The 18507-nt window shown below is 35.3% G+C and overlaps 1 protein-coding gene across 1 annotated transcript in view; it reads right to left on the bottom strand.

The window, feature by feature from the left end:
- LOC114357214 (transcription factor egl-13-like) overlaps nucleotides 1-9853 on the bottom strand; it is a 94013-nt gene extending 84160 nt beyond the window's left edge. Inside the window, exons 1-2 of the mRNA XM_028310730.1 lie at nucleotides 9529-9853; nucleotides 1757-1977 (exon numbers count right to left, since the gene is read on the bottom strand). Coding sequence (XP_028166531.1) covers nucleotides 1757-1839 — 83 coding nt within the window. The 5' untranslated portion in view covers nucleotides 1840-1977; nucleotides 9529-9853. The remainder of the gene's footprint in view (nucleotides 1-1756; nucleotides 1978-9528) is intronic.
- Between the last annotated feature and the right edge of the window lie 8654 nt (nucleotides 9854-18507).

The following is an 18507-nucleotide window of genomic DNA, read 5'->3' as shown; positions in this document are numbered from 1 at the left end:
TACTATCCTCAAATTAATAAATAAATAAAAACTAGTTTGGTTTATTAAAACACAATTTGACATTATACACTTGAACATCTTATGTGATTGTAATAGATGCTATTATGAAACAATAATATACAGCCTGATGTGCTTTACACACTTACACAGTGATAGTTTGGTCACTCGTAATAGTTTATTACGATATCACTGGCTAGTGATGGAACATTCAAAGGTCATTGTCATATCGATAACGGATTTTAAGTCAAAAAGTCATCTGTCTCTTGATCAAAAGAGTTCGGTCGTTTCAGCCAAATGACGTCCACTGCTTGTCAAAGACCTCCCCGTTGGATTTTCATAACGACCGGGCCTGCCCGCATTTATAGGACCGACCGCATTTCGGTGACTTTGAGCCTTCTTATGAGGCCCATAGTAAGCAACCACATCTCCCACGTCCGGCCAGTTATTGTTATTTAATAGTAAAATTAATCATATCAGAATCGGCTGATATCGCCGAAAATTAAATACATTGTTTCAAACTTTATGTATGTATATCGTATCGCGTATCCATCACTTTTTCCAACTAAAGCAAATGAATCTAAACAATGCACCATACGAAGTTGCAAATTAGGCTTAGGTGTAGTGTTTTGATTGTACATCAGATGATCAGACTAATAGAGTGGGAGTTTACGTCAAACGCATTCGATGTCGACTGCATAAAAATTGTCATTAAATGTATGACGGATTGTACAGCGCCCCTAGCGGAAACTTTTAAGAACTAAAATTTACATATATTTTTTAACGCGCTCGCTAGTGACCACGTTTGATGTAAATTCACACTAAGCCCTCTGATAATCTGAATAGTCTGATCATCTGATGTACATCAATTTGTTCGGCAATAACTATTTTTGTTGCAAAATCGCACTTATGTTAACCCACTTAAGATGCCGGGTTGTGCTGACATTTTCTGGCGGGTTCGGGTGGAAATATTGCATTATTGTTTACACACGCACTGCCCGCGTGTTAGAACTTGACCTCTGTTATAATTTCATTCAAAAAACAAATGTTTCAATTTACGTCACAATCAGACATATCTTTACATACGCTTATCCCTTTTCATTGGTAATGAATAAAAACTGTGGCATCCTATTTCGTTTCAATAAGAGCTATTTTACAACAAAAATGTAAAGTTTGATATGCTATTGACTGTATCATGAAAATAAAATCTGAATGATGAGTTTTTGTCTTTGCGTGGTATTGTTTTGTTGCCATTTTTAAATTTTTGAAAATGAATTGAATAAGCCGTGTGGTGACGGCAGAGTAGAATACATTTGTCACCAACCCCTACTCTTCCCGCGGGTGTCGTAAGAGGCGACTTAGGTACTACACATCAAACAGAGAATGGGCAGCAGCGCTCTCTGAAAAACATCAATCTTTTAAACTGCGATCTCCAACCAGCCTGCCAAGCGTGGAGATTATGGCAAAACCCTCCACTATAGTGGAGGAGGCTCATAGTCCAGCAGTGGACTGTAAAGGGCTGTTGATGATGATGATGAATTGAATAAATAATAAGGAACCTGTAAATCTCTATACAGAATCTACTTAAGACTGTTGATGACTGTTCAGTTTTTTATTAGAAAATAGCACCTATTACTGAATAAGATGGCATGGATGGCTGGATTAGCTAGATGCATACTTTATAGGAGCAGTTAGTAATAATTAGTTTTATTAGTAATTATCACTACTTATAAAGTAAATAAAAATGGATGTTACTCACTTATACGATGAAAAAGACATGTTGCTATCGACACAAGTTGGATCATCCACAGCCCCACTAGTCGTCAGCATGAGGGTGTTCATTCGTGTTGTTGTGCCAACAGAAGCGAGTATCGATATGTTCGACGTGGTCACGCGCACAACACTAGTTGGCCAAAATCCGTTGACATTTCGTCACTGAGCCGGTCCGCATCGCACGTCATGTCACTAGTCGAGTCATATCTGAAAACAAAAAGAAAAAAATACTTATTTAAATTTAGAACTGATACCCCACAAATATGTTGAAAATTTCAGTTTAAACAAAATGAGTAAGTTAACTAAAACACAGCCTCAAAACAATGTTAATGAAAAAAAAAGTTTATTTGTGATTTACAATTAAAAAAATACTATCTAAGTACTAGATGGCATTATTTATACGACAGCAATTCTGACTCGCTCATTTTATTTCAGGAAATGAATATATTACCCAGGTGACCTAGGGAGTCCGTAGTTTTCCTACAACGTTTCATTTCATTGTTTATTTTGTGACATGAATTAGGTTGGCTAAACCTTTATGTTATTCTGGCTGCGATGCCAATACAAGTCATGTTAAGAGGACCCTATTATTCCTTTTACGGCGCATCCTAAAGTTTATGTCAATAAGTAAACAAATGGGAAACTATAAGAACACATAATATTCTTTGTCGGGCAGAAAAGCCACGTTGCTGGTTAGAAATAAAACTAATACATTACAGTAAAAAAAAGTTTTCATTCGTATCTCGTTTCAAAGTTTCTTTCTGAGATAGGCTTCATCGGGGAATTTCCTTTGCCTCAACTTTTTTCAGATAAGATCCGAATTTATTAAACTTGTTTTACAAAAAGCGTAATCGGTTCACACAAGTCACAATATTGATGCGGAAAATATCTCGGCAATAATCTAACACGGGTACTGAACTCCGCATCAGATTTGACGAGATAGTGAAGCATGTTTGTTCGGCCGAACCGGCTCGGCGGCCATATTGCGGGTGATTGACAGCTGTCAATGTTGGCGGCACTGCGACGCGTTGCCGCGCCTGTGCCACGGTACACGGCGCACCACTAATTCCATTTTTAAAAACATTTTGTTTTTTTATTCGGTTCCTTTTCGTCTAGGTCGACCTTTTTGTAATGCTTCTACTTTTTTATCGACAAAATACCTAGTTTGCGATAATAACATGAACTGTTGGGGGAAAACCCAACCAAACATAAATAGGAAAAGCTACTGTAGTTTACAGCTAATCGCAAATAATAATATATTACCTACTTATATTATGTATAAACATTTCTGTTACATTTTCTCTACCTAAATAAGAATGTCTCATATGAAACATACTTAGTTAATATTTTAGGCTAATTGAGTTATAACATTGGAAGTTAACATAGACGAGTTTTATATAAAGCTGAAAAACGTTTTTGTTCTTATTTCAAAAATTAAAATTGTGTAGAGATTTTACAAGGCTGCTTGTTGCTCCAACCAGTCAATCTGGAAGTCATTGGAGTCTTTGAAGGTTCAGCAGTGGACGTCATAACTTTAAAGCTGAAATGACGACGTCGCTTCCCGCACAGAACAAATATTTGTGTGCAGTTACAAAAAAAAAACGTTTTTTAGTATGTTCATATCCCTTGCTTGGTACCCATAGTACAAGCTTTGCTTAGTTTGGGATTAGGACGCAGTGTAAAATGTCCAAGGAATCCAAGGACTTATTTATTATTTATTACGCAAGTTCGTTACGTAGTAATAACGTAAATGCAATAAGTACTACTTCAAACCGCTAGATAACTACGACCCATCTTAAATCTTAAGGAAAACCAATCAAATCTTGTACTTGCGTACGACACAAATCATATTTTATGACCAAAATAGCGTCACACGTACTTGACATTACACATAAATATTATTGCAAATAAAAGTTACGCTACTTAGTTAAGATAATAAGGCCGAGTTACACCATCTTACTTTAACATTAACAAACGTCAAAAGTCTGTCAAACTGCATACAAAAATCACCGGTTATGGTTATAGTCATGGTTAAAATAACGTGGTGCAACTCAGCTTTTGTATTGGTGTATCTATTTTGATTATTATAAAGGTCATTTAGTTCGTATAGTTTTTGCCTTATTTATGTAAAGTGGAAAAATAAATCCATATATTGCTTATTCCGCAGTTTGTAGCTTCGTAATTCATATTGAGGCAGTTTTTTTAAACAACAAAAAATATTAGATTTTTGCATTATAAGAGCAGTTTAAATATTATACACTGTGAAGTACCTACATGTTTTAGTAGTGTACTGTACCCAAATACTTTGGCTGGGTTGCACCATCTTACTTTAACTTTAAAAACGTCAAAAGCTTGTCAAACTCCATACAAATACACCGGTTATAGTTATAGTTACCGTTAAAGATAAGGTGGTACAACTCAGCCTTACTGTTAGACCTCTACCCATGGGTTAAAGAGATATAAATACTTCATAAGAATGAGTACCTATTTATCAATTTATTTAAAACATAGAATAGGCACATCAAAGAAACCATCATGTTATATCTCATGTAGTTGAAATATTGTGCTACTTATTTAACAACAAAAATGGTAAAAAGGATGTTTGACGAAATAAAACTTTGATTCCATGTAATTTCAGACTTATTTCAAAACACCTTAACCCCAATTTCCCAATCAAAGGACCAAATAATTTTCAATTATATCGAATGTCGCCTTACCAATTCGGTTCTGTTATGACACAGCACGTCGACAACTTTCGAGTTTCGTCGCCTCTACGTCGATAAGATCGGCGGCTATCGACAATCTGCGCTGACAGCACTAGTCGCGATAGTATCTAGACGGGCACACCACTGGGCGTGGAATTCCAATTAGGATATTATTTTTTAAATATATTTTAAGGGATATTTATTATAAGGAGAGTGTGCTTAATATTATTAAGATATTCAGTATTTATCACCTGCAAGGAGTTTTCATAAGATCTTTTTGATAAGTTAATTTTCAATATTATCCTTGAAAAATAAGCTGAAAAAAGTGACAGATTTCTTGCACTGTTTTTCCCAGCACTGGTTCATATGCCAGTTCCTCTGTGGTTGAGGATTCCGAGTGAAGCTCGTTTCCACCTTCGGCCTGATTATCACGATCACTGATCACAGGTGAGATACAGACCAAGAGCTTTCCCATTGTAGGTAACCCTTAACCAGGCTAAAAAGACATTGGTTTTCAATCGTATCTTCACAGCACATAGTTTGATATGGGCTCTATGGGTTATAGTAAAAGTTTCAAACTTTATGAGACCAAATACTGTTATCATTGATGTTATAGTGAAAGACATAAGGTAAGAAAATAGCTAGGAACTTGGAACTAGTCCTAACATGAACCAAAATGAACAGAACATTTTTCACTAGGAATCAAACCCAGGTCATCTTGTAGTCTTACCATTAGAACACAGAGGCGTTTAGAGTTGTGCACAATCGTTGGTATATCAAACGCCTGGGTCATCATCTTACTTTAACTCTAGCAAACATTAAAATTAAGTCTGACAAAAACATCGGTTAAAGTTATAGTTACGGTTAAAGTTAAGGTGATGCAACTCAGCCCAAGTATCCTAATATACCTACCTTCATCAATATTGGAAGAATATTAGTGTAGACTCTACAGAGGAACACGTAACTACAAACACAAAGCCTGTTAAAATCATAACCTCCTTTTGGTTCGTCGGGTAAAAAGAAGAAAACTCAATATGAACAGGAAAACCTTAATGAATGAGTTATAAGTTGATATCATAACAGAGCCTCTCCCACGGAGCGGATGTTATTTGTTCTGGCGGTAGTTAACCAAAACACAGCTTGTTTTAGTTAGCCGAGGCCGTAATGTCAACTCTTAAGGACAGTTAGGTACACCACTTTTGTGAGATGTAGTTAGGTAGCTAAAGGCCTAAAGTTAAATGTTGCAAAAAAACTGGGGACCTTAACTAAATTCTTAGACAGTAAAATACTTAGGATGAGTTGCACCATCCAATTTGACCATGACTATAACGATAACCGGTGTTTTTTGTACGGAATTTGACAGATTTTTGACGTTGGTTAAAGTTAAAGCAAGATGGATTAGCAAGCTGAAGTGGCAATGGGCAGGGCACATAGTACGCAGAACTGACGGCTGATGGGGCAGCAAGATTCACTTTGACTACATGTTTTATTTATATAAAAAAACTAATTACTAAAGAGTTTTTACGTCTTTCGGCTCAAACGAACGAACGAACGAACGAACTAAAGATTTAGACTTCATCATCATCAGCCCTTTACAGTCCACTGCTGGACTATAAGCCTCCTCCACTATAGTGGAGGGTTTTGCTTCTATGATCTGAGGTTTTACCATAATCCCCACCCTTGGCAGGCGGGTTTAAGATTTAGACTTAAAGGGTTATAAATACATTTTTATTGAAAAAAAGCCTTAAAGATAGAAAGATAAAAATTCTCAATAGTAGGTACCTAGTACAATAAATTTCATAACAATGGAGTATTTAATTGTTTCCAGTTTGCTAGAAGAAATACAATAGTAACTACATATTTATTCCGAACCAGTTGCATATTTAGTACAAAAATGAAATATCCGTATATTATAACTTTTAAAAATTCATAATCTCACAACTTTGTACCTATGATAATGACGAATAAAGTTAATTTTCATTCTTTCATGAAAATTAATTTATGCTGCATATAATTTATTAATGCATGCTGTAATACTAATAAGATGTTCGTATCTAACTAGTTATTGTATTTTTAAGACGTTGTAGTAACATTGTGTTTGTTTAAATATAATTTAACTAATGATCAAAGAAGGCTACAATTTAGGTTCGTATTATAATTTTAAGGGTAAATATTGCCCATTAAGGAAACAACACTAGTTCATGATGTAATAATTAACATGAATGAAAATTTTCCACAATGGACCAATGTCTTCGTAGCACGACGGACAAAGCAAAAGATTTCAAGTCCCATCTAAGGTACCACCTCTGTAACATTATGGATGCATTATAGAATTGAGTATTGAGTATTAAGGTTGACTTTTCATGTAACTAATAAATTGTGTATAATATAATTCCAGATGAAAATCAATTACTCAAAGTTGGTTTCACTTTTATAAAATTGTTCAATTTTGTATAGAAAGACATTAATAAGAGTTAATATTTAATTTATTTGTTAAAGTTTGTTAACTCTTTTTAGATTTTCATTAAATTCCAAATACCTAAATATATGTAAATTTTAAAGAAATATTAATATTTCTATAAAAATTTTGGCTTAGAAATAATATTGTTATTTGTTACAGAAGTAGGTACCTACTTATTTTAATTAAATTTATTATTATCCAAAGCGACTTCAGAAAAACGTTCAATATTTCAGTTGGATGATGTCTTAACTTGTAAAAAAACAAAGTTAATATTTTTAGTTTTAATTTAGTTAACCTTCGTTTGCTTCAGCCATCTTTGATTTGTATGGTAATTGGTACAGCTGTTGCTTGTCATTTTTACATAATATTTTATTTCAAATGGATGAAGTTTTGAAGTTTATTTTTAAGTGTTGTTCTTACTAGCACATGGCTTCGCCTGTGTCCATTTTGGTACGTCTTATAAATTCTATACTTGCAGTAGGTAAATAGTTTTCAATATCACTATCACTATCTATATATATAAAAGAAAGTCGTGTTAGTTACTTCGCTTATAACTCAAGAACGGCTGAACCGATTTAGCTGAAAATTGTCAGGGAGGTAGTTTAGAGCCAGGAGAAGGACATAGGATACTTTTTATCCCGTTATTTATTGCCATTAAGGCGGAACAAAGTTCGCCGGGTCAGCTAGTTTATTATAAAACAAAGTCGCTTTCCTCTCTGTCTGTTTAGATCTTTAAAAGTGCGCAACCGATTTTGATGCGGTTTTTTTTAAATAGATAGAGTGTTTCAACAGGAAAGTTTGTATGTATAAAACATGCTTATTATAGAAGAGAAAAGCAAGAAAATTCCATTGCAACCGTGCGAAGTCGGACGGGCCGCTAGTACAAATATAAAAATAAATTAAATTAATGCCTAGTGTGGAGGTCTGTCTTTTAGTTATTGTATTGTTTGATTCTGGCAATAAATATTTTCATTTTCATTTTCAATCTGTACACTAATGTACAAAGATTTGATTGTTAGTTTGTGAATACGCTCAAAACTACTGGACCGATTTGAAAAAATGTTTTCGTCATTAGAACCTTAGAACCATACACTATTTCTGATGAACATAGGCGGTACGAAATTTGCCGAATTATGTAGTTACTTTAAGACTCTATATATCTCTATCTATAGCATAGTGGCGCTTAGAATCGCGTAGAGTGCAAATAATCCCTAGTTGATCCCTCAGTTGGGTCAATTCCAGAACAATGGTTGCAATAATTGAATAACTAAAGATTTTTATTTAAAGACTAATATACAAACAACTAGGTAAAGACCACAGTAAAACAATACAAAGCTAAAAACTGTTGTATTCCTGAATAGTTGTAGTATATTTCGCAACGAAGACTGTGTTGCCTGATCTTACTATACAGGGTGGAATTGTGTAATGCCACCTGGAGGGAAAGTACTCTTGATACTGTAGACTTTTAGTAGAAATTTTACTCAAAGAAAACATTCCTTTATTTTTGAAAAGAAATAGAACTGCATTCAAAGATTTCAGATATAAATTATCGACGCATAATGGAACTTTTAATGTTAAAAGTACTGATAATTTTTATGAAAGCTGCGGCGCGCGAGAGCTTAAATAAAAGTAATTTAATGTGTAAATAACAAATTGTTTTTGACAGTCTGTTTTGATATCGTGGCGAATTAAATATTTAAATTATAACATATTTTATTTAAAGACATCAAATGTTATTTGTTCAGTTTCAAGTGACTTATTTTTGCATCGAGCGCATTCCAATTCGTATACGATACACATCGTAATTTCCAGATTTGTATACGATCGTTAAAGATTCGTATGCGATAGTTAATGATTCGTATACGAATTTTAATTCGAATGCTTCAAAAATACGTCCCCTAGAGTTTATTCAACCAAGCCGACCGACGCATATTCAAATCGAGGGTAGAGTTCAGATTCCATCAATTAAGTTCCCTTGGCATACGATTGCTATACGATTACGAGTATTATTTGTATAGTGCTAATAGAACATTTTTTTGTTTTAAATATTAAAAACACAATTTTAGGCAAAGGCGAAGCAAAAATTGACGTTTGACATCTTTTAAACAATTTTGTATTTTTCCACCTTAATGATAATTTACATTATTGGAAATAAATTGTAGGGTTCTAAAATATTCATAATAATTTATCTACAACTTAAAATATTTAATATTCAATCACACTTTTTGCGGTAAAACTGAAGACTTTTTTGTCTCAATGTGACTCTACATTAACTATAGTTTTTCAATACTTAGTAACAAGTATTATTATACATAATTTACATGATTATGTGCTATAAATATATATAAATAATTAGTAAATGATGGTTTCTTTGTCTAAAAATGGTTGTAAGAAAAGTTTTTTCAAACTAAAGATTTATAGATACTTACAAATATCTCTGAAATCAAATATTACATAGAATACACACTGTATGTAAATACACGTTGCTGCAGTAGATAATAGACAACTGTGCACTACAATACAAATATAAATACTTCTTTGGTGCAATCTACTGCATTATCTCTACTATCGATGATTTAAATAAATACGCACCTTAAGCCTTTAGCCGATTGCGACTGGAGTTTAATGATCGTCTAGCACACACACTAAAAGGGTTAACACTAAGAAAATATATAAAATCCAGTACATCCACGGTTCTGCGTTTGAACTTTAAACCTCAACTTGTCACATAAACTTTGCTCCACACTATCCGGTAAAAAAATATCGATAGCACGCTCGAAAGTAAATACACAACACAGCACAGAGGTCATTAAAGTTTTTAAAAGCAAAAAAGTCACGGTTTTGAAGTTTTGACGTTCGATAGAGTTCGATATTTGAATTTGAATTTGGTTGGCGCGCGGACTACGCGCCGGCGAGAGATCACGATCGACTGACGACTCCCGCGCAGCTATCCGCGACTCCGCGCTCGGTGCAGGCGACGCCAACATTTTGTTGGGACAAAGAGTAGGCTGCTAGCTTTGATATTGCGTAAATGTGGATTTTATTGAGCAATTTACAACAATTTACACAGAAAAGGTTTTTTAAAATAATTATTAATAATGCTAATGCTTGTTTCACCGAGAAAATGTATGATATTGCATACTATATCTTTAATTTAGTAGGTGACGAGTAGCCTCTACAAGCTTTTTAAAATGTATCAAAAATGTATGCTTATGATATTTACAAGAAAAGTTTACGAATTTCTAAAATTTCGAAAACTATTTGATATTTTATTGCCAATATTTAAAAATACTTTTATTCGTGTTAGTGTAATTAAATATTAAATCAAGACTTTACGTACTTGGCAGTGCAAGTAACATTAAAATAAAATGTTTCTCATTTCTGACATAACCTGTTCAGTTTGCCAATGTACGCACCAATAGTCTCCAAGGGTGCTTAGAAAAGTGTAGCCATCTCGTTCCCACTAAGAAAGCTTCCGATGCTGGCAGAGCGAGACGGCTATAAGGTTACAGGTGATTTAACATGGACCTTGGTAAGCTATTCTAGTCCCAAAACGCTGTAAGCACAATGGATGGGAGCAAATGAACTTTAAGCTTAATATCAAGGGACGAAGTTGTATTTTGCGTTGAATTTATCTCCGTTTTTACAGTTTCAATGTAAGAGATAACTGAAAAATATGTTAATATCATCTATCATTTACAACCGTTGCATCTAAGTTAAATAAATAAACATGAAATTAATTAATTTTTAATGTAATTGGTTTGGAAAATAATAAAATTTGGTGCTTCAAAGACAATTTTGGCACAAGATGCGTAGGCGCACGTCGGACAGTGGACGACACGTTTCATTAGCTACGAGACTGCATCTTGTCGCTTCGTCTCGCTCCAACGGTATGCCGGGACAAGTGTTAGAGCGTGACGACACGATGTTTACATCTGTTCTGGACCACGGAGACGTGGCTATATTGGGTTCTTCCCAGATGCCGTTCGGTAATTTTTCGTAGGTAGGTAGGAGTAAATTGTCAGACTGTACATAGCGTCTGTTTTTTATGTTATTTATTGAGAAGATGAGCGTCCGACGCTAATAAACGTCCAGTTACAGTTTTTATTGCTTATCTAGGTTTATTAAGCGATGTATTCAATTAGAATTCACGTTAATTAGTGTTTAGCTCGTGGTTAAATCGACTTGGTTTTTATAGCTGAATAAACATCTATCATTAGTAATTTATAATTTGCACGTTATTTATAATTACTAATTATTAACACATTACATAATACGGATAATGTGAAATATCTTGAAAATAAAAAATATATTAAATACAATGAAATTTCACCATAAAAATTGACTCTACATTTTACAGTAAGACCAAAATAAATCGTAAAATTTCCATTAAACACGAGTAACTTAACTTATATTATACCAACATATTAAGCCTTCATTTTGATAATACACAATTTTATTACATTACTAAATTACGCAGCAAAATAATTGGTTTAATCAATATACCGTAGCGTATCAACTCAGCTTGTCTAATTACTTTGATATCAAAATCTGTTTCTACTCAATTTATTCCTAAAGAGGTAATAATCAGTAAGGAAATTATTATAAAATATGTAAGTAATAGAGATGAAATGCAACCGTAAAAATAATATTATAAAAAATTCGCAGTCATGTGCACGAGAAGAAAGCTTAAAAAGCTCTACATACTATAAAGTTTAAGGCTGGGTTGCACCATCTTACTTTAACTTTGACAAACGTCAAAAATCTGTCAAACTCCATACAAAAACACAGGTTATCGTTAAAGTTACGGTCAAACAGTCTCTACATTATGGGAAATAGAGAAAATAATTCATATCAATAGTATTACAGATCATTATTGAAATAAGTATGTATTTTAAGTAGTGTTTTTAATTTAACATTTTTTTATCCTTGATTTTTTTTTATCCTATGTAAGATAAGCTTATAACCGTAATTATAACACACTCTTTTATCTTTTGATCTTTTATCTTTTTGATCAAAAAAATACTACAATAATTGTAAAAATAAATTATTCGCCAAAAAATGACTAGCGATATTTTATTTCTTAAAATATTTCTTGGTCAGTAATGTATAATTTGCTGCAGATAATTATGTAAATACTTAGCATACCGTGAATTTAACATACTAAATAGGTATAGTTCTTGCTACTCACGAAGGCGAGTGAACTTTACGCACAAAACGATAGTGTATTGTCTATCAAAACTTTTGAAAAACGAACAGTAGCGAGCCACCACACATGTAAAGCTCACTCGCCTTCGTGAATTGTAACAACTACGAGTATACTATTGTGTACTTTGATTCTGATGCCACAGTTTTTTAAAAGCACAGAGATAGTCAAAACATTTTCAGACAGTGTTTAATTCAATCTAGAACTTGTGGTCAGGACAGTCATTGCGGCGCGTCACTGCAGCGCCGGCCTTTAATTGTTTGTATTAACTGAATCACTTCTGTTGGGTATAAGTATAACATTTATTTCAAGGTAGGCTGTATAGGCGGGGATCGATGACAAATGTTAACTTACTTAACTTACGTTTATACGTGGACAGACACACTATACCAGGGGTGGTCAACCGGTCGATCGCGAATATTAGTCCAGTCGATCGTGGCAAGACAAAAAATACTACATGATTGTGTACTAAACTATGCTGTTTCATTTAAGATTTCAAGAAGTATGTAAGTGATAGATCACCCAGGGTTTCGTTAGTAAACAGTAGATCTTAGGTGTCTAATCAAGTTGGCCACCCCTGCCCTATAATATCTAGTTTCCTTTTAACACTAACGCCCACATCCACAAACATTATTATGAGGTATCACAGTGCGCGTGGACGCACAGGGTGACACATGAACACTTCACTTAAACTAGCATCTTTTCTCATCAGTCTTTCAAATTAGACATATTCAGCAGGACGTCTGTCGTATGTTTGCAAGACCGCACACTAACTTATTGGTAATTGTCAATTTTATTCCGACGCCGTTGTCATACAATACGTCTAATGTGAAAGAGCTCTAACTTCTATAATTATGTAAGAGGGACTCTACATGGTATTAGGTATAACTTTTTCAGGAACGAATTACTGCCGTTATTATGCATGTTTTGTAGGGTTTCGACGTATCGTGTGGCATTTAAGCTTCTGACTACTGACTGACTCTATGTCACCTTTTTTGGAGGTGCACCACACATAAAATATACATATATTTTTTTAAGTCATTACCTTTATTAGCCCAATGATGCGTCCATACTGGGCGAACGGGCTCGCGCGGCAAACTCGACATCCTGCTCACTCAAGAGCAGTGTGAGCAGGATGTCGAGTTTGCCGCGCGAGCCCGTTCGCCCAGTGTGGACGCACCATTACCATTACTTACTTACTAAAAATCTACTATATAAAAATAAGTCGGGTTTTCCTCTCTGACGCTATAACTCCAGAACGCACGAACCGATTTCCACGGTTTTGAGGTTTATAGCAAAGAAAATTCGGGAAAAGGGGGTAAAACAGGATCCACGCGTACGAAGTCGCGGGCGGCCGCTAGTAAGTTTATAATCTTATTTTTCTCAGTCACACCATCTAATGACCACGGTACACCAGTGAGTCGCGGTACACCATTTGCGGAACACTATTAGGTACCTATTTAAAACTCAAAAGTCAAAGATTCTTTATTCGAATGGACTATTAAATAGTGCATACAGGCTTTCAAAGCATTACAGTCAGGCCGTCGTCCTGACGAATTTTTATCGTACTTCTCCAAGATCATCATCATAGCGCTGGTCATGTCATCATGCGTGTGAAACCAAATCTACAGTCAAACGATTTTGAAACGTAAAGAGAGAAAAATCGGAACCCGGCTCTGATTGTAAAGCTCTACTATGTCATAATTTTACGGGACCTATAAAGTGTTGTCCAACGTCTCAAAAATCTGAACTTTAACCAGTACGACTAGCACGAAAAACTTTCGAGTTCAAATCGTTTGCGTACTCGAATCGCCATGAAAAGATTTAGTAAGAAAACTACAACAGCGCCCTTGTGAACGTGTCGTAAAGGGAACTTAGTATGAGATGTGGTTGCACGAAACTTATTTTGAGAATCAAAATGTCACGTTATCGTTTAATTTGAAAATTGAGTATCGAATTTTATCGAATACGCAAACGATTCGAAGACGAGAGTTGTTCATGCTAGAGGTAGGTACAGTATTGATAGTAGCGCCCTCCTATCTACATAAAACTTTCAAAGCCTGGGCCATCGTCCTCATAGTACGAGTATTCATATCGTACGTCTGTCAAGATCATCATCACAGCGCAGCTTGCAGGTGAGTGATCGTGAGTGTGAAACCTCCGATGCACGCCCCAGATACCATCTTGATTGTCACCGCACGCGACACTGCGGAGAGATTTCTTCAAAATAATGGAAATACAGGCAGTGACACAACAAGTCTATGTGTGGTTTATGTGGGTGTGTTAGGAGCTATTTTAAATTAATACTGTGGCATAAATTTATATTCTATTTCGCGAAACTGGGACTATTTCCGCCTCTAGTTTCAACCGCTGTAACTCCTGTGTTGCCAGGATCTACAGCTTAACCGCCTACTAAAAGCCAATCAATGATAGTCAAGTTTTTACCGGAGGAAAGTTACTTAAACTGTCATTGGAGCCGCAATGATTAATCAGAAGACTTCGAAAGGAATTCGAAGTTAAATATCGATTTTATCCTTAGGCGTTTTTTGTAACTAAGTATTTACTTAGCCTTATGCCCGTTTTCACCATCAATCCCTAATTTTTATGTGACCCCTATGAAAACAAAATTCCTATTATGTGTTACCATACCCTCACTTAAAAATTAGGGATTAATGGTGAAAACGGGCATTACCTACTTAGTCTAATTAGCAACACATACAAACTACAACTTTAACAGAAGGACGATTAAAGAGCTGATAACAAGTACAACAACAAAATCTGAAGAAAATACCTTAGTTTTTATTTTTTTTTGTTTACCGTACATAATGTACAGGTATTCAATTATTGAGTAAAGATTTAGCATTTAAACTCAAAAAGGCTGTTTATTTTATTTATATGGACAACCAATAAGGTGATTGCGTCACGATTTATTTGACTTTTCGGCTTAACTCAACGTTAATGCCACCGACTCCATACAATTCCTATCGCCTTTGTTACAAGCACATGGCCAATGGCCATAGAACCCAACAAACCTTTGTCACAATTTCAAACACATGCGCATCATCTCAAGCGCATCTTCCATGTTTGGGCGGTCATGAAAGTGGAAAATCATCTCTAATACTGGTACGATAATGCTCAGGCCCGCAGCTGGTGACTTTCCCTTACTACGGATAGAACAGTTCTTTTAAGTTCTACAGCGAAGAATGTTTGCTATCTTTGTGTTTATAGATCAACATCATCTTCATCTCAGCCATAGGACGTCCACTGCTGAACATAGGCCTCCCCCAATGCTTTCCATGTTACCCGGTGGGCAGCGGCTTGCGTCCACTTTCCTGCTATCTCTATGATGTGTTTATAGATAAGTGCTTTAAAACCAACAAATATTTGATAAAATATTGCCGAATTTGATCCAGTCGTCCTCGAACGAGATAATAATGTGCTTAGTTTCAGGTGTTACGATAGAAGTTGAAAGCTTAAAGCTTTTTAAGGAAGCTCAGTGCAATTCATCAACATTACGTTTTAGGATGGATGACAGTGCTTAAAAAGAAAACCGTACACAGAAAGTATACACTTAGATACTGCATGATTTGAAAATGCAAACAATTCTAATCCTACTAATATTATACTCGTAAATGCGAAAGTTTGGATGTCTGGATGTTTGTTACTCTTTCACGCAAAAACTACTGAACGGATTTTGATGAAACTTTACTGTATAATTGTTTATAACCCAGAATAACATATGGCCTGTAATTTATGACGATCTGTGACATTCTAAATTTCACGCGGGTGAAGCCGCGGGCAAAAGCTAGTATAATATAATTCCAACTTATAAAAAACTATAGTCCAAGTCATTTCAGCGAAGCTTTAACCCTTGAAATCCGAACAAAAGCTTCAGTAGTAAATTAGAATGAGAACGGCGTAACGTTTCTACCGAGTTTTCTGGCAATTTTGACGTTTCATAAGAATAAAGAATACGACCTTGATACCTCCAATCCAATATCCTAGGACCCGTCATCAACGGTTGACAATAATGATTTTTTGTAATTATAGCGAAAGGAAGGAACGTATCGCATCTCTGTGAGTGGTGAGCGCTTTTCTATCAAGCTTTTGGCAGTTTTCACCTTTCATATGAAAATTTTGATTAAGAGATTTAGATTTTAGATCTTCTAATCCAATAGCCTAGGTCATCAACCGTTGACAATAATGATTTTTTGTAATTATAGCGAAAGGAAGGACCGTATCGCATGCAACTCTGTGAATGTGAGTGGTGAGCGCTTTTCTACCAAGCTTTTGTCAGTTTTCACCTTTCATAGGAAAATTTTGATTAAGAGATTTTGATTCTAGACCCTCTAATCCAATAGCCTAGGTCATCAACCGTTGACAATCATGATTCTTTGTAATTACAGCGAAAGGAAGGACCGTACGTAATATCGCAACTCTGCGAGAGTGAGTGCTTTTCTATCAAGAATTTTTTGGCCGTTTTGATGTTTCATAGGAAGATAGGCACCAAAAAGTTTGATTCTAGATTCTCCATTCCAATAACCTAGGTCATCAACCGTTGACAATAATGTTTTTTTGTAATTACAGCGAAAGGAAGACCGTACGTAATATCGCAACTCTGCGAGAGTGAGTGTTTTTCTATCAAGCTTTTTTTGGCCGTCTTGATGTTTCATAGGAAGATAGGCGCCAAAAAGTTTGATTCTAGATTCTCTAATCCAATAGCCTAGGTCATCAACCGTTGACAATAATGTTTTTTTGTAATTATAGCGAAAGGAAGGAAGGAAGGTATCGCACGAACCCTGTGAATGTGAGTGGTGAGCGCTTTTCTATCAAGCTTTTTTTGGCCGTTTTGAAGTTTCATAGGAAGATAGACACCAAAAATTATAAATCTAGATTCTCCAATCCAATAACCTAGGTCATCAACCGTTGACAATAATGATTTTTAGTAATTACAGCGAAAGGAAGGACCGTATCGCGACATCGGGAAAGCGAGAGTGATTACACGCGGCGCGCGCGCATGAACCTGGACAGATAGCAGATAAAGTGTAATTAGAATTTCGTGCGATTGTCATTTGTAATTAGTTATATAACGCACGTAACTGTAAATGGTATATCACTTTCATGAGTGAGATTAATAGCGAGTTGTGTGTTTAGAGGTGAATGTCATGAAGTTTCTAATTTTTGTGGCGTTTGTTTTATTGAAAAAGTGTCTTTGTTTTACGTAAATAAAGGATACACTTATAAAATATATTCGTGATCGTGACTGCTCCTATTAACACTAGATAGGTATGTATCTGGGTGCATAGTTCCTATCCCTTACTCTTCTTAAAACAAAATTATATTTATCTGTAGGTAATTTTGGATAAAGTAGGTATAACCCGTTGCTCAGATTCCAGCTAGACCATATTACTTTTAACTGACTCGAAGTGCTTCTAAAACCTTTGTCCAGATGAAAAAGACACCACAAAACTCGTAAGGTAAGGCTTTCATGTTTTCAAGAATCTTTCTGTAGGTACTTCTTGAGCCACGTCAATGTCTTGCGGATATGTTAGTAGACAAATAAGTCTAAGCTAGAAATTATATTCTCGGCTGCTAAGACTTACCTACACGATAGAACTATTCCCACCTCTTGTTCCCACCACTACAACTCCTGTGTAGCCAGGATCTACAGCTAGACCGCCAATAAAAACCCAATCAGTGAAGGTCAAGTTTGTCCCGGAGGAAAGGTAGACATTGGATCCGCAACGAATTTAATCAGAAGAACATAGAATAAGAATAATAAATCTTTGGACAATTTCACACAGCGCCAGCTAGCCCCAATGAGTTCGAAGTGAATGTAGAAGAAGTTTAGATACTTAACTAGGTACATATATTTTAAAACAGGTACTATGTTGAAATCACATAACTTACGTGCTCTCAATTGTTTTGCTGTCCCTCCAATCTTGTTAGGTGAACCGCGCTCGCAGATCTCGCCGAAATTGTCCTCGCACAATTTCCCGCCACTTTCCATATTGTCTCTGGTTGCGCAAGCGCACACATTTGGTAATTCGATTACCCAACGCGACCATAGACAAATGCGCCCTGTAATTAGATTACATCTGTGCTCTGACTGTTGACAAGCAATTTGTGGGCTTGTTCATGCGTGGACCAATTAGTTTTAACGACTACAATTTGCTGGGATAATTCAAATTATTTTGTAGTAAAGAGAATGTGTAAGAAGAACCAAGATGTGGTGCTTGAAAACCTACCTTACTACGAGTGCACTCTAATTTATTAACCAACTTCAACAAAAAGAGGAGATTCTCAATTCGGTTGGGTTTTTTTTCTACTATTAAGTAAGTTCATTTTTTCCGTTAATTCAGTAG

This window comes from Ostrinia furnacalis, unplaced genomic scaffold, assembly GCF_004193835.3.
Source record: "Ostrinia furnacalis isolate ACB-3 unplaced genomic scaffold, ASM419383v2 OfSCF3070, whole genome shotgun sequence".
NCBI lineage: Eukaryota > Metazoa > Arthropoda > Insecta > Lepidoptera > Crambidae > Ostrinia > Ostrinia furnacalis.
This window is presented reverse-complemented; position numbering and strand designations above follow the sequence as displayed.